At 35.4% G+C, this 21,725-nt stretch overlaps 2 protein-coding genes and 1 pseudogene across 2 annotated transcripts; 1 reads left to right on the forward strand and 2 right to left on the reverse strand.

The window, feature by feature from the left end:
• The first annotated feature begins 4,297 nt into the window (after positions 1 to 4,297).
• Positions 4,298 to 7,942, forward strand: LOC145628150 (sesquiterpene synthase 16-like). The gene is made up of 6 exons (XM_081680461.1): positions 4,298 to 4,318; positions 5,782 to 5,837; positions 6,138 to 6,356; positions 6,455 to 6,593; positions 6,712 to 6,960; positions 7,916 to 7,942. Exons 1-6 carry the CDS (start codon positions 4,298 to 4,300, stop codon positions 7,940 to 7,942), a joined length of 711 nt encoding a protein of 236 aa, XP_081536587.1.
• Positions 7,943 to 17,406: 9,464 nt separating this feature from the next.
• Positions 17,407 to 18,123, reverse strand: LOC145628151 (secreted RxLR effector protein 161 pseudogene; annotated as a pseudogene).
• A 2,328-nt stretch (positions 18,124 to 20,451) lies between these two features.
• Positions 20,452 to 21,405, reverse strand: LOC145628153 (uncharacterized). The gene is made up of 2 exons (XM_081680462.1): positions 21,174 to 21,405; positions 20,452 to 21,104 (listed from the first exon to the last, which is right to left on the reverse strand). The coding sequence occupies exons 1-2, from the start codon at positions 21,403 to 21,405 to the stop codon at positions 20,452 to 20,454; spliced, it is 885 nt and encodes a 294-aa protein (XP_081536588.1).
• Positions 21,406 to 21,725: the final 320 nt, after the last annotated feature.

A 21,725-nucleotide genomic window follows, 5' to 3' on the forward strand; every position in this document is an offset into this window, starting at 1 on the left:
TTATCTCAAATTATATGAACATTCGAACAAAATTATTGAATCAATTCAAGTAAATCAGGTAATTAAATGTGCGAAAAAACGACTTACCTCAACTGCTTCAATTCTCACTTTTCAACCCAATTCGTAAAAAATTATGTGGAATATTGATGTTTGTGGCTGAATCCATGAGCTTTATGTTGTAATTTGAGAGAATTGGGAACAATTGATGTTTTTCAATCGTTGAATGATTAAGCCATGGTTTTATAGGCCGGAAAATCGTGACCAAAACGAACAAAAATCAAAAAGTAGTCATTGTAGTGGGACCCATTGCGTTTTTCAGTCATCGGAGTTGTAATTTGGTGGTAAAAAACAACTTTAATTTTTTTATTTGGTGGTAAAATAAAACTTTTAAAATAGTAGGTGGTAAAAAACAATTTGTCAAAATTTTTTGATGGTAAAAGTCAAAATTTCCTTAATTAAAATACTTAAAATAATTGAAAATGAGGTGAAAACTATAATAATGACACACGCTGACATGCCGCATACAAGCAAATTAAATTGCATATTGACTTAGGTAGTTAGGTACTTGGGGAGTATCTTGTTGATTGTGAACTGAAGACGTAGATTGAGTCAGATCAATACCACACAAGTTGATTGTGTTGTTTGCCGATTGGTGGCTAATATGATAGATTTTTGTAAGATGCATGAATTTCAATTTTCAATTTTTGATAGGCGCCTTAGAAGACCGATGACTACTTGACTACCGCTAGTGCTGTACAACCGTACCAAGCATGGAGGCGCAACACATTGCTTTAACTGGCCTTAAAGATATTTGACAAGAGTTATGAAATACTCCCTCCATTTCTTTTTGATTTTGCACTATTGATATATTACTTTTGACGAAATTTTTTTTACTACTATATACTACCTCTTTTTCTTTTTAGTTGACACGTATTCTGTTTTACGAGTAGCAAGTTTTTTTTAGTTGACATGTTTCCTTTTAGAGTGAATTTTTTACCTTGCATTTACAAGCTACCCATCCACTTGTTTTTTTCATTATCTCTCACTCTCTCTCATATATTTAAGTATGTGCTTAAATCAAACGCGTCAACTAAATAGAATTGGAGGAAGTATAATTTATAAAATATATTCATGTATTATATTGTTGGATTTGTTACAATATCAACTATCATAATACTTCCTCCGTTTTTTTTTGTTGACACGTTTCTTTATTCACGTGTGCCAATGCACAAATTAAATCATTAATATCTTTAATTATCAATAAGCAAAAATTATAAAAGTTGATATTTGAAAATATACATTGTGACGAATATAACAAAATCCCACTTGACTATATTTTTCCTTAGATATAAATCACAAAACATGGTCAAACAGAGGTGTATGAAGAGTGCTAAAGTCAAAATTTGTCAACTAATTAAAAACAGAGGTAGTAAAATTTTGTAATAATTTTTACTAATATTTAATTAAAGATATTGATGGTCAAAGTTGTCCCTCAATAAGTGTGAAAACTCAAGTGAAGTACGAAATATAACATATTATTGGGTCTCAATAATTATCTTAAACATTTACAGTAGTTAAAATGTTCATTAACGTGATATCAAAGTCAGACCCATGATTTAAAACCTTTAATGAATTAAATATATTCTAGGCCAAGTAAAACATTTTATATATAACATCACACTCCCCCTCACATTTATAATTGTAATTTCTTTGTTATCTAATAAACTCCGAATTCATTTCAATTTGTAATTAATTTCACCTCTAAATAAGATTTGAAAATTGATTGTTGGCTGTTCAACTTAACTAATTTGACATGTTTTCATTATGGAGTAGTATTGGTTCTACACATGTGTTGGTTGTCTAATTAAGGGCATGTTCTCTTCAGCTTATTTTCAGTTCTAATAAGTTCAGTTCAGTTCAGTTCAGTTTTTAATTTCCTTCTCTAATAAAATATTCAGTTCAGTTTAGCCCACTTCAATTAATCAGAACAGACCCTAACTATCGAATGTTTAGAAAGAAGTCTAGTTTAATTAGTTGTTGCTTTTAAGAAAACAAAATAACCTTTAGGGACATTAAATTTGAACATTGAATTGTTTAATTACGTAGTACAGAGTATTAATTATTACACCTTAGTTTTTAATTATGTTCGATAAAAAAGGAGTATTAGTTATTCACCATTAACTTTTCACTATTAACTACTTTAGATATTTATTTATTACTCTGTACTAACTAATAAGTTCTATCTTAGTTTAGCTAATAGCTACTCGTACTTTACTTCAAAAAAATAATAATAATAAAAAAAAGCTACTCCGTACTTCTCGTAATAATTAACTATCAAAAGCTGCTCCGTACTACTCGTAATAATTAACTATCAACGACAACATAATATCCTCTGCTCTGCTGAAATCTGCTCTGTTCTGCTAAGAAACTAAAAAAAAATAGAGCCTTAGTCACTTATATCTATTATTCCTACTTTTTATTCTTCATATTCTTTATAATTTCTTTCAAAAAAAAAAAAAAATCTTTATAATTATTTAATTCCTCATATTACAATAGTTGCACTATTTCTGAATGTATTTAATAAACAAAGTTATTGATATTTGTTAAAATGTCTAAAATACCCAGTTATCCTAGATATTATGATGTGCATGCATTATTGCACTAGGAACCTTGGTTGGTGGCGGAAGCAACGAAGGGACTTGTCCCCTTATATATATATGGGTATGCTAGAAGCCTAGAATTGAACATATTCACTTGCATGTAATGTGATTTAGTGCTTAATCAATTTATTACTCTTAAACAAACCAAAAAAAAAAAAAAAAAAAAAAAACCTTGTTAGAAAAACAAAATGAATATGGAGTGCGAGAAAGATAGCGCAGAAATAAGTCGTCCTCTTGCTAATTATCATCTTGACGTTTGGGGCGACCAGTTTCTAAACTATTGTCCTCCAGATGAGGTATGTAGCACTTACACATGTCTAAATTTTTTGATAAATTTTTTTACGTATAAAAGTGAGCTCGAAATAGCTTAAGTGGTTAGAGTTTCTGTTAAAACTCATTGTAATCCACTTGTGAGTGTCCCACGTTGGAGAAAGAGGAGATATGATTTTACATGATAAGGTTGATGAGTTACTTCTATTATTACCCCCTCCTTGTTCGGATTGCCTAGTCTCATTTCATTTTATCACAAAATTGAACAGTTTTTATTACTATAAAATATAAACTGATAAGCCCGTGCGATGTACGGTTTGTTAGTATTTTTTTTTAAAAAAAATATTTTTAATATTTATGTGATTAAAATTGTTATTATATTAGTTTTGAAATATTAGATAAAATTCCTAATATCAAAAGATAATTTTGTATTTAATTAATTTGAACTTTAAAATCTCATTCGTCAATTTTGCTTACGTGGCATTTGAATTATTTAATTGTAAAAGAAATTAATAATTTCTTATTTAATTGGCTACAACATAATTTTATAATCCTACATGGCGCGCTAAGAAAATTAAATCCTACGTGGCTCTCTAAAAACTCTGGGAAAAACTCCCAACATATATATATATAAAGAAAAATGGAGCAAGAGGCTGAACAACTGAAGGAGGTGGTGCGCAAAGAAATATTGGTAGTTGATAAGGTGTATGGGGAAATATCCATATAACGGTAACGGTTATATTAATAGGCCGATATGGTATTATAGGCCGATATACTATTTGAATCCGACCCATCAATAATTCTTGTTAATATCGGCATTTGTGTATAAAGAATACATATCGACATGTAAGCAGCTGATACATGTCGCTCTCACGTTTGACACGTGGCAAAAACTACTTTGCCTATAAAGCTGTCACCCGTCACTTAATTAACCTATAAATAATCTAGTTTTACCTCATAAATAAGGTAACATTTATTACACTCTCTCTCTACTTTTCTCTCTAAATCTCTCTCTTCTTTCTATAAACACTTGCTAACTTAATCTTCGGAGTGGTTATCCCCGGATTCACCCCGGGCCAGCTAATCTCTTCCCTGTGTGTAGGTTCTTGTTTGGCCGATAGGAGCATAACGGGTTATACACTCGAGCTTCGGATCTTGGAGTTGGGTTATCGGATTCCTGCAGAAACATAAGGATCCAAAGGAAAGACTTGTATTTCTAGATGACATACATCGGCTTGGAGTTGCATACCACTTTGAAAAAGAAATTGAAGACACTTATCTAACCTTCCATAAGAAGATGTATGATGATAGTTCCTATGAGGATGATCTTTATTATGTTTCTCTTCGCTTTCGCCTTCTACGACAACATGGCTTCAATGTTTCATGTGGTATGTCACCATCTTCTTCACCATGATATTGTTCTTGCATAGGTTTATGCCAAATTTTATACGTAGTATATTTTTAGATTATTAACACGATATTTGTTTGTCTTTTTCAACAAAAAAAAAAAAAAAAAAAAAAAAAATCATGCGGTAAGAGCTTAGACACTCACTTCATCGCATTACAATTTCGTACCTTTATTTTTCAACCGTCGCATATAGAAAAATCATATGCCACGATGATATGGCCTTTGTAAATATATCTTCTATTCAAATGGCCTTATTATATAAAAACACTTTATATATTTTCTATGTGTTAAAAGAAAAGATCGAGATCAGATTTAAATACTCTATAAAGTTAAGGGGCTACTTGATCATTCTATTGCCACATAATTTTACAATGAAACATCCTTAAACTTGTGAAGTACAGTGGAATTAAATTACTCTCTTGTTAATGGGTGCAACCTATCTAGTCTTATATATATGAAGTACATTATATAATACACATGCACGTCAATGGGAAAGTGTATATATATTCATATTTGAAGAAAATATTAACCTAGTCTCTCTTTACAAATAAAATCAGATGTATTTGACAAATTCAAAAGCGAGGACGGAAGTTTTAAGGCATGTACAGCAAGCGAAGTGCAAGCAATACTAAGCTTGTATGAAGCAACATATATATTTAAGAGTACATGGAGAGGATAAACTCGACGAAGCCCTTGAATTTGCAACTACTCAACTTAAATCATTTGCTACACAGTTAAGCTCTCCCATGGCTGAACAAGTTGCGCGTTCCTTGAAACAACCTCTTCACTGGCGCAGTATTAGGATAGAATCAAGATATCAAATATCAATTTATGAACCAAAGTCTTCTCATGAGGAAAGTTTACTTAGATTTGCAAAGGTAGTATTAAACGCGGGTCTGGGCCGCACCCGCAAACCAAGAGAGAGAGAGTCCACTTCACAAGTCCAAAGAGATTCCATCCCAAAGCCATATGGCAATAGGAGGAGTAGCCCCTTAGCCTTATAAAGTGTTTAATTCTCTCTTCTTCAACCAATGTGGGACACTTACATGTGGTGACACTTGAGAGGTTTTATTCTTCAACACTCCCCCTCACATGTAAGGTCCCTTTAACTCAAGGATCACTTGATCCAATTCAATTTGGCCCAGAATACTTAATGTCATTAAAGGTCCCAAACTTTGGGCCTGACAATATACTCAAACCATTAGAGGTCCCATACTGTGGGCCTGGCCTGACTCCGATACCATATTAAACGCGGGTCTGGGCCGCACCCGCAAACCAAGAGAGAGAGAGTCCACTTCACAAGTCCAAAGAGATTCCATCCCAAAACCATATGGCAATAGGAGGAGTAGCCCCTTAGCCTTATAAAGTGTTTAATTCTCTCTTCTTCAACCAATGTGGGACACTTACATGTGGTGACACTTGAGAGGTTTTATTCTTCAACAGGTAGATTTTAACATTCTCCAAATATTGTACAACACCGAGCTTCAGGAACTTACTAGGTACGTATATATATACGTGAGGTTACTAAAGATTCTATCTAGGTTATAACTCAGTTGTGTTTGTGTTCTCCGGTTGCATGTTAATGGAACTTATGAGAGTGAGGGATAACTCAGTTGGTTATAACTTTTTTTGGTTCTTGCAAGGGAACTCAAGATCATATCATTCTCCCTTGTAGCTCTCTAAACACCAAAAACAAAAACAAAAAAAAAAAAAAAAAAAAAAAAAAAAAAAAAAAAAAAAAACTTTTAACCATTTAAGAGTTGATGTATTTCTAATGCTTTTGTTTACGCTCAACACAGGTGGTGGAGAAGGCTAGATCTTATGAAGAAACTACCCTATGTACGCGACAGAGTTGTAGAGGCCTACTTTTGGATTTTGGGCGTGTACCATGAGCCCCAATACTCATTATCTAGGATCATAAACCACAAAACTTTCAAGATAATATCTGTAATAGATGACACCTATGACTCTTATGGTACCGTGGATGAGTTAAAACTCTTAACCGAAGCATTTCTAAGGTTTTCTAACATGAAAATATACACTTGATTTAATTTTCATATGCATCTTTATTTAATTAATATAATAACTTGAATATTTATTGATGGAATAATATTAGGGGTGAGAGAAGCTGCATCGACCGACTTCCTAACTACATGAAAGTAATTTATCAAGCTACGCAAGATATGTTTGACGAAGTTCAGAAAGATTTAACTCCGGAGCAACAATTATTTGCTGTTCAATCGGACAAAATACATGTACATATTAATAAGAATTTTATTATTTATCCGTTTTTTTTAGCTTCTGGTACGAAATATATGTTGCATTAACAATAATTATGATTATTAATGCTATAAATTATTTTTTTCCTAACAGTTGGCATATAATTGCCAAGCCTACCTTGAAGAAGCCATATGGCGTGAACAAATATTGGTTCCGACATACGATGAATACATGAAAAATGGGGTTTATAGCTCCGGCTATGTGTACGTTGCTGTGTCATCCTTTCTAGGCATGGGGGAGTTTGCAACTAAAGATGCCTTTGAGCTGGTGAGCCAAATTCCCAAGTTTCTGAAAGCCTGTTGTTTAATCGCGAGGCTCGTGAATGACATTTCTAGCCATGAGGTATGTATATCTAAATTTGTTCGATGTTTCTATTATTATTTTGTTAAACAATACAGGTCTAGGCCGCACCTTTTACGAGTGTATCAAGTCAATAAGTCTAAGTAGCTAAGGTACCATTGCAAAAATATAATGATAATGACAGGAGTATTTCTTTAGCCTTATAGAATGGACACGACTTTATCTTATTTTTAATATAGAATACACATTATCCTAATACCCCTCTTTACTCTTACCATTAGTTTAATAATGTGGAACAACACTTTCACTCATATGTGAGTTTGTTTATAGTCTCGACATATTTATTCTATGTTACAACTATAAATTAACCAGCTCGTCTTGTGTGCGGCCGGTCACATCGTGTGGCCACTTAAAGTAACCCCTATAACATTGATTAAGTAACCCTTGTAACACCGTCCGAGTAACTTCTGTAACACTGACCGAGTAACTCTATAACAATGACGAAGTAACCCCTTTAACACTAACCAAGTAACCCCTATTACACTAGCAAAGTAACCGCTATAGTGGTCAACCACATATAAGACTTGTTGGGGAAAATGAGTTACCGGGTCACAAAAATGACACGAAATTGGACAAATTAACACTTCGAGGCCTGAACAAAATCAGTTTCCCAAAGTAATATTTCGACCCTATTAAGGCAGGCAGGGTCATGTTAGTAATTCTGTCAAGAGAATCAAATTTGTTATAACTGATTCTTCTGCCAGCTGAGCTAGGTTGTTAAGGGGTCTGTATCATTCTCATTAGGGAATCTTTACTGTTATTTTTCCTTGCTGTTTTTTGTCATTATGTAGAAAAGCTAAGCTTTGTCCTATTGTATATATTTCTGCTTCCTGTACTCAGCTAAGAATAATGAGAATGATCAGTTGCTTTCCCTGCTAATTTTTCTCTGATTTTATCTCCATGCATCACACTGTTATTTTTGTTATCATGGTATCAGAGCGGTGATGCAACATCGGGATTGTAATAGCAGTGGCATATCCTTCTCATTTGTATCTTTTTCCCAGCTGCCTATATTTCTTGAATCTTCTGTTCTGCATTCTTTCGTCTTCTTATTTCCTCTCTCTTCTATTTCTTCTTCTGTCCTCTCCTCTTTCTCTACGATCTATGGCAGCTGATACTGGTAATGTTTTATATCTCCACCCTAATGATGGTTCTTACTCCATCAGCGTGGATAAGCTCACTAGATCTTCAGATTATAGATCCTGGAGAAGATCAATGGAGATTGCTCTTTCAGCAAAGAAGAAGCTTGGGTTTGTCAATGGCACAGTGCTCAGGTCTTCCTATTCAGCAGATCCAGTGAAGGTAGAGCAGTGGGATACCTGTAACTCAATGGTAATCTCTTGGATACATGCCTGTTTATCTGATACTATTAAAAAATCTGTGTTGTTTGTTAATACTGCAAGAGAAACTTGGATTCAACTTGAGAAGCGTTTTTCTATTTCTAATGGCTCAAGAAAATACTAGTTGAATAAGGATTTATACAGTCTAAAATAGAATGGTAATTCTATTAATGCATATTTCACTAGTATGTCTACCTTGTGGGAAGAAATAGATGCTATGAATGCCTTGCCTGTGGTTACTGAGTCTAATGCTGAGATTCGATCCTTGCTGAGTGCTATATCAAAATATTAGGAAGAACAAAAGCTATTTCAGTTTTTAAATGGTTTAGATGATCATTTTGGAGCAATGAGGAGTCAATTGCTTATGTTAATTCCTTTGCCAACTGTTGAATCTGCTTGTTCATTGCTGCAACAAGAAGAGAGTCAAAGAGAAGTGTTACTTTCTCCTACACCAGACCTAGATATTTCAGCTATGTATAGCAGAAATACAGTCTCTGCTGGTATTCTCAAAAACCCTGGAAACATGACTTTTCAGTCAAAAAATCCAGGTGATAGCAGATCTGCTGGGTGTTCTGTTTGTGGTATCAGGGGCCACACACCTGACAGATGCTGGAAAGTTATTGGATATCCTAGTTGGCATCATAAATCTAAGTCCAATACTCAGTCCAATACAGGGCAGTCTCAATCTAGATCTGGATTTCAGGAACAAAAATGGAGTAAACCTTCTCCAAAATTGGATGTTGTAGCTCAGTCCAATTCATCTGCAGCAACTAATCACTCGGGCAATGTCACACTTACTCAGCATCAATTTGAGCAGCTACTAAGGCATAGCTCTCTTCCTGTAAAGAACTGTGATACTGATGAAGAACTTGACACTAGTTTCTCAGGCATGGTGTCCTGTAACTCAGCAGCATTGCACTCAGATGACTGGATCATTGATTCTGGTGCTTCAGACCACATGACTTCTTCTCTGAAATTTGTGAATAATCCCAGGAAATGTCAGCAAATCCTCACTATAAATCTTCCTACTGGTTCTACCTCTCAAGTCTCTCATATTGGCACTGTAGAGCTCCCAAACTCTCTATATTTGCAGAATGTCTTGGTTGTACCTAATTTTAGGCACAATCTTCTTTCAGTTCACAAACTAATGAAAGAATCTCAGTGTGAGGTTGTTTTTAGTGATACTCACTGTGTTATCAAGGACACTGTTACAAAAAAATTCAAAGGGATAGGAAAGGCTAAGAATGGCTTGTACTATCTTTCTTCTTCTTCTTTTTCTTCTATTCTTGACACTGGCAGTCCTGCTCTCTCTCCACCTTGTATGGCAGCTAGCTCTGAATCTGACAATGTGTCTTTTGCAATTTGACATCATAGACTTGGTCATGCCTCTTTAGGCAAGCTCAAATATATTGATTGTGTAAAGCAGTTCATCTCTGACAAATCTCAGATTTGTGTTACTTGTCCTATGGCTAAATTTGCTAAATTGCCATATGATCTGAGCTTCTCTAAAGCATCCTATCCATTTGAACTGATACATATGGATATCTGGGGTCCATACAGAGTCTGTACTAGGGGGAAATACAGATATTTTTTGACAATTGTTGATGATTACAAGGTCAACTTGGATCTATCTTTTGCAGCAAAAATCTGAGTCTCTCACTAAACTCAGGGAGTTTTCTAACTATGCTAAGACACATTTTGACCTCAAAATAAAGTATATCAGATCTGATAATGCCCTTGAATTTCATGATCACCATTGTCAAGATTTTTTTGCTAATCTTGGTATTATTCATCAAACATCATGTGTGGATAGGCCACAACAGAATGCTAGAGTAGAGAGAAAGCATAGGCACATTCTTGAAATTGCCAGGGCTCTCAGATTTCAAGCTGGACTGTCCTTGTCTTATTGGGGAGAATGTGTCATGACTGCTGTGCATTTAATAAATAGATTGCCTACACCTATCCTGCACAACAAAACTCCATTCGAGGTCTTATTCAATTCTCTTCCTGATTACTCACACCTCAGAGTTTTTGGGTGTCTAGCTTTTGCTGCTAATCCCTCTGGCACCTCAGATAAATTCCAACCTAAGGGAGTTCCTTGTGTCTTCTTGGGTTATCCTGCAAATCAAAAAGGATACAGACTTCTTGACATTCAGACAAAGAAAATTTTTGTCTCAAGAGATGTTACATTCAATGAGACTATTTTTCCCTGTCAATTATCTTCTCTTGAACACTATATGCATCCTGTTCCTGCTGTGCTTACAAATAGAGATCTTTTCAACACTGCTTATGCTGATGAAATTTCTGATTCTGTTCATGTCACTAATGATAGTGATGACTCTACTATTCTTACTCTCTCTCAAGACTCTTCTCATGATATCTCTTCACTCCCTCTTCAATCAGCTTCTCCTTCTTCTGATCATCTTCTATCTGCTTCTAATCAGTCTCATAATGCTGACAATAAAGTGAGACAAACCTCTAGAATTTCAAACCCACCTATATGGATGAAAGACTATGTCCAACCCAAGAAGAAATCAAGCCTGCAGATTTCTAACTTAACAGTCTAGGAAGTCACTCATGATTTTCACTACTTTATGACTACTCTCACAAAACATACTGATCCTGTTTTTTATAAACAGGCTGTATCTTCTCAACACTAGGTCAACGCCATGAACCAGGAGCTTGACCAGTGTGAAAAAAATGGCACATGGGTAGTGACTTCTCTACCTGAGGGAAAGAGGGTCATAGGCTGCAAATGGATCTTTAAAACAAAGTATAAATCTAATGGAGATATTGAAAGACACAAGGCTAGACTTGTGGTTTTAGGCTGTAAGCAAATTTATGGTCTAGACTATGGTGAGACCTTTGCTCCAGTTGCCAAAATGACAACTGTAAGGGCTATTCTTGCTGTTGCTGCTATGAATAATTGGTTTACATCTCAAATGGATGTAACTATTGCTTTCTTACATGGAGATCTGGATGAAGACTTGTACATGACCCTTCCTCAAGGTTATTCTGGGTTTGGCAGCAGGATTAGTGTTGAACCTCAAGGCAAAACACCAACTAAGAACACTCAACTGGTGTGTAAACTCACCAAATCTCTCTATGGCCTCAAACAGGCACCAAGACAGTGGTTTGTGAAATTGTCTTCTTCCCTGGTTTCTTTTGGGTTTATACAGTCCAAATCTGACTATAGCCTGTTCACTAAATGTAATGGCAGTTCTTTTACTGCTATTTTGATTTATGTAGATGACTTGCTTATTACTGGCAATAATCAACATGAAATCAATGCTTTAAAAAATTTCCTGGCATCATAGTTCAATATGAAAGACCTTGGGAAACTGAGGTACTTTCTTGGTCTAGAAATTGATCAGTCTGATCAGGGTATTTTTCTTTCACAGAAGAAATATGTGACAGACCTGTTAAAGGAACAAGGTTTACTCAATGCCAAACCCCTCAAACTTCCCATTGACTCACATCTTCAATTGTCTGCAGACAAAGGCACTCCTCTTCCAGATCCTGTGATCTATCAGCAATTATTAGGCAAGCTAATTTATCTTACAATTACTAGGCCTGATATCTCATTCACCGTCCAACTGCTCAGTCAGTTTATGCACTCTCCCACATCTACATACATGCAAGCAGCTAAGAGGCTGCTTAGATACTTGGCTGGAACAACATCTCAAGGGATACTTCTGGCTTCTGATTCAGCTGCTGAGCTCACAGCATATTGTGGTAGTGATTGGGCCAGTTGCCCTACCTCCAGAAGGTCAACAACTGGTTACTGTGTTCTCTTGGGCAAGTCACCTGTCTCTTGGAAAGCAAAAAAGCAGTCTGTGGTTGCTAAATCCTCTGATGAGGCAGAATACAGGGCAATGGCTTTGACAGCATGTGAGGTTACTTGGCTGAAGGCTCTTCTCAAGGACTTGGGTCTGACCCATCTAGGTCCAACTATCCTTAAATGTGATAATCAGGCTGCAATCTCTATTGCTGCTAATCCTGTTCTTCATGAAAGAACAAAACATTTGGAAATTGATTGCCACTATGTTAGAGACATGGTGAAATCTGGTGATCTTGTCACTTCTTATGTGTCTTCTCAAGATCAAATAGCAGACATCCTCACAAAGGGTCTCTCAGTTCAACAACACCAGCACTTACTGCACAAGCTTGGTGGTTGTTCATCCAAGCACTCAGCTTGAAGGGGGGTATTAAGGCAGGCAGGGTCATGTTAGTAATTCTGTCAAGAGAATCAAATTTGTTATAACTGATTCTTCTGCCAGCTGAGCTAGGTTGTTAAGGGGTCTGTATCATTCTCATTAGGGAATATTTACTGTTATTTTTCCTTGCTGTTTTTTGTCATTATGTAGAAAAGCTAAGAATAATGAGAATGATCAATTGCTTTCCCTGCTAATTTTTCTCTGATTTTATCTCCTTGCATCACACTGTTATTTTTGTTATCAGAACCTGATTAAACACACCGGGTATCACAAAATTACTAGGAGATACAACGAAGACAACCACAATAGTGTGTAGTACGTATATTTTTGGTTAAAATGTAAAACAAAATTTAGAAATTATGATGATGACAAATTTCATTATGCAATCGTTATTCAAGAAAGAAAACTAAGGAAATCAAGTTTTTCTTTCTACAAAAAGCCCTGACAACATATGTATCTTACACATATATATATATTAAAGCAAAAGTAACCGCCAACCTTGAGGAAAACCGCCATCCACAAAATGTGGAAAAACTGCCATATATGGAACTACCATATATTGAAGGAAAAAACCGTCATATGCAATTAACATAACTGCCATAGTACGAGAAACCGTTTCTCGTTGCCGAGAACTTTAAATTTCCTTCAACATATTAATTGCTTTAATAACCATTTATTAATTAATTCACAACACCTTTGCCTAATTAAACTAATTAGTTAACATGAATTTTGTCTAAATTCTCAAAATTATTCAACAATCCTCCCCCATTTTGAGAATTAAAATACACATTGCAAAACATCATCATCATAAAAATCAATCTCGTGCATAAATGAAAGTGTACAAAGATGTAACACCCCAATAATTCTCCCTTTTCCAAACCACTTACTTTAAATAAAAATAGAGGAGAACCATTGGCATGTTACCGCCACGTGTTAAAACGTTAAGGCTTTATCAAAGTATTGCAGCGGAAATCCAACTTAAATATTAAAATAATATAATTTAGAAAACCAATAAGTCAAAGCTTAGAAATTGAAACCATAAAGGCCCTTATTTAAAACCAAACCAATAATCAAAGTCCCAAAACATAATTAAAGTAGTAAAACATAAATAAGTTCAACACAAAGAACGAATACTCTCAATCACACCAATCCCTTGACAATGCGTATGTCAAATCCCCGAACTTCACATCATCAAGCTAACCTGTGCAATACTTCTCCCCAATAATACAAGTGTAATAATTGGATCATCACAGGGTCATTGAAAGGCGAAGGCCATGACCAAAAGAAAACACACAAAAGCACGCAATCAGCAAAGCTGAGTACATACAAGCTACAACGCACAAAACCTGACATGCTCAACTACTTAAAGTAAATAAACATACAACTTGAATTCATTAATCAAGACTCCACACTTAAACAATTCAATTGACTCAACATATATACTTTCTAACCAATTCTAAACACTCGACTCTTTATATTTAATTTAATTAATTTAGTTTGGAGTAAGCAATAGACGAGGTTGTCCAATCCACCAAATCATTTTGGTCCCAAATGACCATTTAAAATAAAAGTTTAGCGCGATGCAAGAATGGGCGGGACTCCATTCTCACAAAGTTAGTCTAGGATCCCATCTAACTTTCATTATAAAATAAAATGTAAATACCAAAAGAAAAGAGGACATGTTGATCAAACAAGCCTCGGAAAGCCACGGGCTACCACCGTGTACCCCAACCCATAATTGTCAATACTCTAGAAGTGCACGTTTTCTAGAGTTTTATTGCTCATCCATGTTTCACTTTACGTGATTACAATTTTAATTAATAGCCGACTTAATCAAATAGACCATACATAAAACTCATACATCAATTTATTTTTAATCTTTTTTAGGACAATGGTGATCACATCACAAATTGACCTTTAATTTCATTAAACTTCCAAATTATCCAAATTGATGAACATAGTCAACCCACCTAGCCATTACGGCTTAATCCACCTTTACTCAACATACTAACAAGTCATGATTGAGTAATAAATAAAAGGAAAATTTGTCAAAAATAACACCACCTTTGGCCGTTCTTCCAGTAATAGCACCACCTTTTGATTATTCCAGAATAACACCACCTTTCACATGTATTTGCCAAAAATGAAACAAAACCGGTTGATAACTTATTTTACAGGTTACCTGTGACACGTGTCACAATGTCATTAATTGGTCAATTTTTTTATATAACTTTTTTTTTTTAAAAAAATCTAATTAATTAAATAACAAAGTTAAAATAATAATAATAAAAAAAAAAAAACAAAACCACCACCTAGCCCCCGCTGCCCAGCCCCCACCCCCTCCCCACCCTCGCCGCCGCCCTTCCCCCTCCCCATCCTTGCCGCCGCCCTTCCCCCTCCCCATCCTCGCCGCCGATCGACCTCCCCAGCCTTCCCCCTCCCTCCATCCATTCCCCATCCTTAAACAACCCACCACCGCTTTCCCGTCGTCGTTTCTAGCCCCCTTCCCTTCCCAAGTTTCGATGCCCCTACCCATCCCTTCTCCATTTTTGATACCCCCTCCCTTTCCCTTCCCAATTTTCGGCCCCTACCACCTATCTCCTTCCCCGAAACCATAAACAGTCGAAAATGTTGGTTTTGTAAAGGGGAAGGGCTCGAAATTGGGGACGATGAAGGGAGGGGGGGGATTGAATCTGCTACGGGGAGGAGAGGTGGGGGCTGAAATCGGGAACGGGGAAGGGAGGAGCCCGAAATCGGAAACGGGGAAGGTGGATGGTCTTGGTGGGGGTGGTGGATGTCGGTGGGCAAAGGGGCTGGGAATGTGGGAAGGGGTTTAATTTTTTTTTTTAATTTTTTTTGTTTTTTTTAAAGTTTTTTCGAAATTGAAAATAAAAATAAATAAGTTAACCAATCAAACTAGAACACGTGTCCCAGGGTTACCTGTAAAATAGGTTACCGGTTTTTTGTTTCATTTTTGGCAAATACATGTGAAAGGTGGTGTTATTCTGGAATAATCAAAAGGTGGTGCTATTACTGGAAGACCGGCCAAAGGTGGTGTTATTTTTGACAATTTTTCCTAAATAAAATAAATAACAACCTTGTGGAATAATTAATAAATTCATTCCACTTAAACCATTCAATTCCAATCCTTTAATAATCCAAATGTGGTTAACAAACCAATCGAATAAAATTATGCTTGTATCAACATTCCATACAAACAATTAATCCAATATAATTCAACATGCTTGCATCCATAATTCCATACAAACATAATCAATTCACCAAAACATGTCTCATAAATATAAGCACATGCATAAATCAAATGTATAACTAAACAATTTTCATCCAAGTGTTCTCTAATTATGAAACTAAGTTTTTTTCTTTGGTACCTAAACATGATACTACTTACAACGAAGTAGACATGTACGTACCTCGTACAAACAATCCTTTGTGCCACTTTTAATCACTTAAAAGTCTCCTAAGAAATAATCACCTCCTAGAAAACAACCAATAATCACAAATTAACACTTAAACAAATTTCCAGCAATATAAATTTGATTAAAAGTCCTTAAAACTTCATTAAAAACATGTTTTTATGCTTAATTAATCAATAGAAATACAATAGGAATAAAAGCCCCAAATTAATTGCTCATTAGAACCCTAAAATCCCAATTTGATTAAATTAAAACCCTAGGTTTATAAATTATAAAATCTGAAAATATATAACACAATTAAAATCTGAAATTATTAGTTTATAACATCAAAAACATGATTTTGATACTAAAAATATAAACTTTATACTATAAAATCAAAACCCAAAACTAATTAATCAAACATTAAGCATAAATGAAATAAAACAAAGGGGAGAGAGAGGGGCGGCAGCCACGGTGGTGGCAGGGCTGGTGGGCCGGCAGGGTCGCCGGCGGCGGCGGCAGGGGGGGTGCGCCGGAGGTGGCTGGGCGGCAGTGGTGGTGAGTGAGGATTTCCTCACGTGAAGGAGGAGGAAGGGGAAAGAGGAAAAAAAAAAGAAAAGAAAAGAAAAAGGAAAAAGAAGGGAAAAAAAATAAAAGAAAAGAAAAATAAAGGTAAAATAAGAGAAATAAAATAAATAGAAGAGAGTTTACTAACCTTTTTGTGTAGGGAAAATTTTGGGGATGTATGGGATATTTATAGGAGAGAGAGTGGTGTAGGGTAAGTAGTAAAATTGGGCCTCACAATTAATGGGCCAATTAAGTAAGTAAAGTGGGTTAGGTTTGTTTGTTGGACATAAATTATAGAATGATGGTCCATAAAAATCATATTGTAATAAAAATAATTTTCCACCCAAAATAATTTGAAACTTTTGAAATTAAATTCCGGAAAAATACAAATAAATAAAATATAATTTCATTTATAATATATTTAAAAATACGGGGGATTACAAAGACTTGAACTTCCACTTAGTGCAATACACATTCCAAGAATCCGTATCCATTTGGTGTCGTAAAAAGATTGAACCAAAAGCAATACATATTGAATTCATGAAGATATTACACACACAAGATAAATTACTTGATTACATTTATACTTGACACGTAAAGCCATGTGTCCCTATCTTTTCATAAGTACTTCAAAACTATGCCCAAATAGCTTCTTGAAGCGGCTAAACTTCGTACTTATATAGGTAGACTTCCAACATGCTCCTGTGACTAAAGCACTTTATCAGGAATTCTATTAAGTTTAAAACAACCTCTTTACATCACATTAAACCGGAACTTTACCTTGGATGATTAAACAAGTTCCCAATTACCAAATAAGAAAGTTAATCTTATTGAACTTAAGAACCAACGTCTTATTGGGCGTTAAGTTAAGACTCCCTCATTGGTAATTAATTAGGGCTCCAATCCCAAATTGATTGCCATCCTATTATTCACATCTCTAGCCAATGCCTTGGTGAAACAATCGGCTAGATTTAAATTTGTTCGAACATAATCAATAGCGATCACACTATTCTTGATAAGCCCTTGGATGTAGCTATGTCGCACTCCAATATGCCTTGACTTACCATTATAAACTTGGCTATATGCCTTAGCCAATGTAGCATTATTATCGCAATGTATCACAATTGGCGATATTAGCTTTTGCAACAAAGGTATCTCATGCATTAAATCCCTTAACCATTCTGCTTCTTTACCAGCGGAATGTAATGCAATAAACTCTGATGTCATTGTAGAATCAGCAATGCAAGTTTGCTTCTTAGATGCCCACGAAATGGCACCTCCCCCATATAGGAATACCCATCCACTTGTGGATGAATGATCTCTATTTGAGATCCAACTTGCATCCGAATAACCTTCAACAACCGAAGGGTATCCACTATAGCACAAACCATAATCCATGGTTTTCTTCAAGTACTTCAACAAACGACGAATCGCTTGCCAATGGAGCATACTAGGATTACTAGTGAACCTGCTTAATTGACCAATCGCATAAGCTATATCCGACCTAGTACTTGTCATGGCATACATCAAACATCCTATAACTCTAGCATATTCTAGTTGTGAAACTGCATTACCTTCATTAGGTACCAACTTTATGCTAGGATCCATAGGTGTTGAATAAAGAAAGGTTGAACTTTCACTAACATTGAACTTCTTGAGCACTTTCTCAATGTAATGAGATTGTGACAAGATCAACTTCCCTTATTCTCTCTTTATTCTTATGCCCAAGATGACATCCGCTTCTCCCATGTCTTTCATGGAAAATTGAGAACTAAGGAAGGATTTTGTCATCTCAACTTGTGACAAATCCGTTCCAAAGATCAACATGTCATTTACATATATACAAATTATGACACCTTGACCGTTGTCATCAAGTTTGCTATACACACATCTGTCAGAATTATTCAACTTAAATCCATTAGACAACACAACCTCATCAAAATTTTGATGCCATTACTTAGGTGCTTGTTTTAGCCCATACAGTGATTTAATTAACTTGCAAACTTTTGCCTCTTGGCCTTCCACAACAAATCCTTCCGGTTGTCACATATAAACCTCTTCTTCCAAATCTCCATTCAAGAAAGCTGTCTTAACATCCATTTGATGGATCACTAGATTCTTAATTGCTGCAAGTGCAATTAACAATCTAATAGTTGAGATTCTTGCTACCTGTGCATATGTATCAAAATAATCAATACCAGGCTTTTGTGTAAAACCTTGTGCCACTAACCGGGCCTTGAACTTTTCAACAGTTCCATCAATCCTTAATTTCTTTTTGAAGATCCACTTGCACCCTATTGGTTTAAAATTAGGCGGTAAATTAGCTAAAACCCAAGTCTTATTTCCCATGATCGAATCCATCTCATCATTAATTGCTTCCTTCCAAAATGGTACATCCCGAGACTTCATAGCCTCTTCATACGTTAAAGGATCATCTTCCACATTAAAAATGTATGGATGTTGTATTGAAACTTCATCCCTTGATCCTTCAACCAAGTACACATGAAAATCCGGGCCAAAAGATTTTTCTTTTCTTCGCCTCTTACTTCTCCTAGGTTGTGACGATGATGTAGATGCCTCCTCTAAATGAGTTTGGACGTCCACCTCTTGATCAATGAAAACCTGATCAAAACTTTGAGCATTGGTATTTGGAGTTAAATCCTTTGGTCTAGGAATTGAAGAAAAACGATTTTCATCAAACAATGCATCCCTTGACTCAATGGTGGTGTGAACCAACCAAAAGTCATTTTGCTCTATTACATAGAACCTATCGGATTTGCTACGATCCGCATATCCTATAAAAATGCATTCAACTCCTCTTTCACCTAACTTTTTACGTTTAGGTTCCGACACTTTTACAATTGCCCTACAACCCCAAACTTTGAGATGACTCAAGTTTGGTTTCCTTTTGTACCAAAGCTCATATGGGGTAATATCTTTCCCTTTCATGGGAACACGATTTAATACGTAACAAGCCGTGAAAACGACTTCACCCCAAAATCCATCACTCAAACCTGAATATGACAACATAGAATTTACCATTTCTTCTAGTGTACTATTCTTCCTTTCCGCTTCACCATTTTGTTGTGGTGTATATGCTGCGGTAGTTTCATGTATTAAACCTAAAGATTGGAAATAACTTGGGTCAAAGTATTCACCTCCTTTGTCGATTCTTAACTTTTTAATCTTTCCATTAGTTTGCAATTTTACTTCATTTTTGTAGATTTTAAATTTGTCAAGGGCTTCATCTTTAGAGAATAACAAATAAATGTAACAAAACCTTGAAAAATCATCAATAAAAGTTACCAAATATTTCTTATTCCCTAAAGAAGGTGTGTTGTGAAAATCACACAAGTCATTATGCACTAAATCAAGCAATGAAGTATTTTTCTCAACAACTTTAGGAAATGGTTTTCTTGTGATTTTGGTTAACATGCATGTCTTACACTTCTCTATTCTTGGATCAAACATGGGTATCAAATCATGCTTATACATAAAATATAACTTTTTATAATTAACATGACCAAGTCGCAAATTCCATAGAGAAGAATTGTCATTAACAACATACACAACATCATTCAAAGTATTACAAATACTTAACTTAAACATACCATTACACAAATAACCAAGTCCTACAAATTGACCTCCTTTAGACAAAATAAACTTATCTGACTCAAACACCATTTTAAAACCTAATCGATTCAAGATCGCACCGGATACAAGATTCCTCCTAAGTTCGGGAGAATACAACACATCTCTTAAAATAAGAGACTTTCCCGAACTAAAGACTAGCTCCACTTGTCCTTTGCCAAGCACCTTAGCTGTAGAGTCATTGCCCATATAGAGAATTTCTCCATCATCAACCTCCAAAAAGGTCTTGAACAATGATCTATCCTTACACACATGCCTCGATGCGCCCGAATCGATATACCACGATCAATCAGCCTGTACACAATTGATTTCAGAAATCATACACACATAATCCATAAATGAATTAAATGAAATTTGTTCACAAGATTTACCTTGTTTGTCTTGGGATTGGCTAGCATTGCCATTCCCATCTTGAGCCTTCTTCTTGCTCAATTTTTTCTTCCAGATTGTGCAATCCTTCTTGAAATGTCCGGGTTTTCCACAAACCCAACAAGCACGTGAATTTGTACCATCACCGCTAAATTTAGGCTTCTTGCCCTTATTTTTGTTCGAGTCATTACCCCTCTTTCTCTCATTTGGCTTGGCATCCTCCACTACATTTACCGGAGTGGAACTTGGATTTGCATCCTTACTTCCCTCTTGTACCCGAATTTCTTCCTCAATTCGAATATGAGAAGCCAAACCCTCAAGATTTACATCATCCTTTCTATGCTTTAAACCATTTTTAAAGTCTTTCCAAGAGGAAGGCAATTTGTCAATAATAGATGACACTATAAAGGTCTCGTCAAGATTTATGTCATGTTGTCTAAGACTTCCTAATATTCTTTGAATTTCATGAAATTGCTCCATAATTGGCCTACTATCAACAAACTTGTAATTGTTAAATTTACTAACAAGAAATTTCTTGCTAGAAGCATCTTCAGCCATATATTTAGCCTCTAATTCATCCCATAGAGACTTAGCAGAATCATTAAACTAATAAACATCAAAGAGTTCATTAGACATACCATTGAGAATATGACCACAACAAATGTAATTGTCATTTTCCCACTTGTTGCGTTTCCTAGTTTCATCCAAAGATTCATCCTCCTTCTCTGCGGGCTTCGGAGTAGCGAGAACATAAGTCACCCCAATCGAGGTCAAGAAGAAATGCATCTTCTTATGCCATCTTCGAAAATCAACTCCTTCAAATTTGTCCAACTTTTGAAAGTTTGACATCAATTCTTTCACCGTTGCCATTTTTGCTGAAATTATTACTTTGGATTGTTGGGGAAAATGAGCTACCGGGTCACAAAAATGACACGAAATTGGACAAATTAACACTGCGAGGGCTGACCAAAATCAGTTTCCCAAAGTAATATTTCGACCCTGATTAAACACACTGGGTATCACGAAATTACTAGGAGATATAACGAAGACAACCACAATAGTGTGTAGTATATTTGTGGTTAAAATGTAAAACAAAATTTAGAAATTATGATGATGACAAATTTGATTATGCAATCGTTATTCAAGAAAGAAAACTAAGAAAATCAAGTTTTTCTTTCTACAAAAAGCCC

This window comes from Chenopodium album, chromosome 4, assembly GCF_948465745.1.
Source record: "Chenopodium album chromosome 4, dcCheAlbu1.1, whole genome shotgun sequence".
Lineage (NCBI taxonomy): Eukaryota > Viridiplantae > Streptophyta > Magnoliopsida > Caryophyllales > Amaranthaceae > Chenopodium > Chenopodium album.

Coding starts and splice junctions, on each gene's coding strand:
- LOC145628150 (XM_081680461.1), top strand. CDS start 4,298: ATGGCTTCAATGTTTCATGTG. Junction 4,319..5,781: donor TGGCTTCAATGTTTCATGTG/GTATGTCACCAT, acceptor ATTCTTCAACAG/GTAGATTTTAACATTCTCCA. Junction 5,838..6,137: donor GAGCTTCAGGAACTTACTAG/GTACGTATATAT, acceptor CGCTCAACACAG/GTGGTGGAGAAGGCTAGATC.
- LOC145628153 (XM_081680462.1), bottom strand. CDS start 21,405: ATGGCAACGGTGAAAGAATTGATGTCAAACTTTCAAAAGTTGGACAAA. Junction 21,105..21,173: donor TTGTGGTCATATTCTCAATG/GTATGTCTAATG, acceptor GGGATGAATTAG/AGGCTAAATATATGGCTGAA.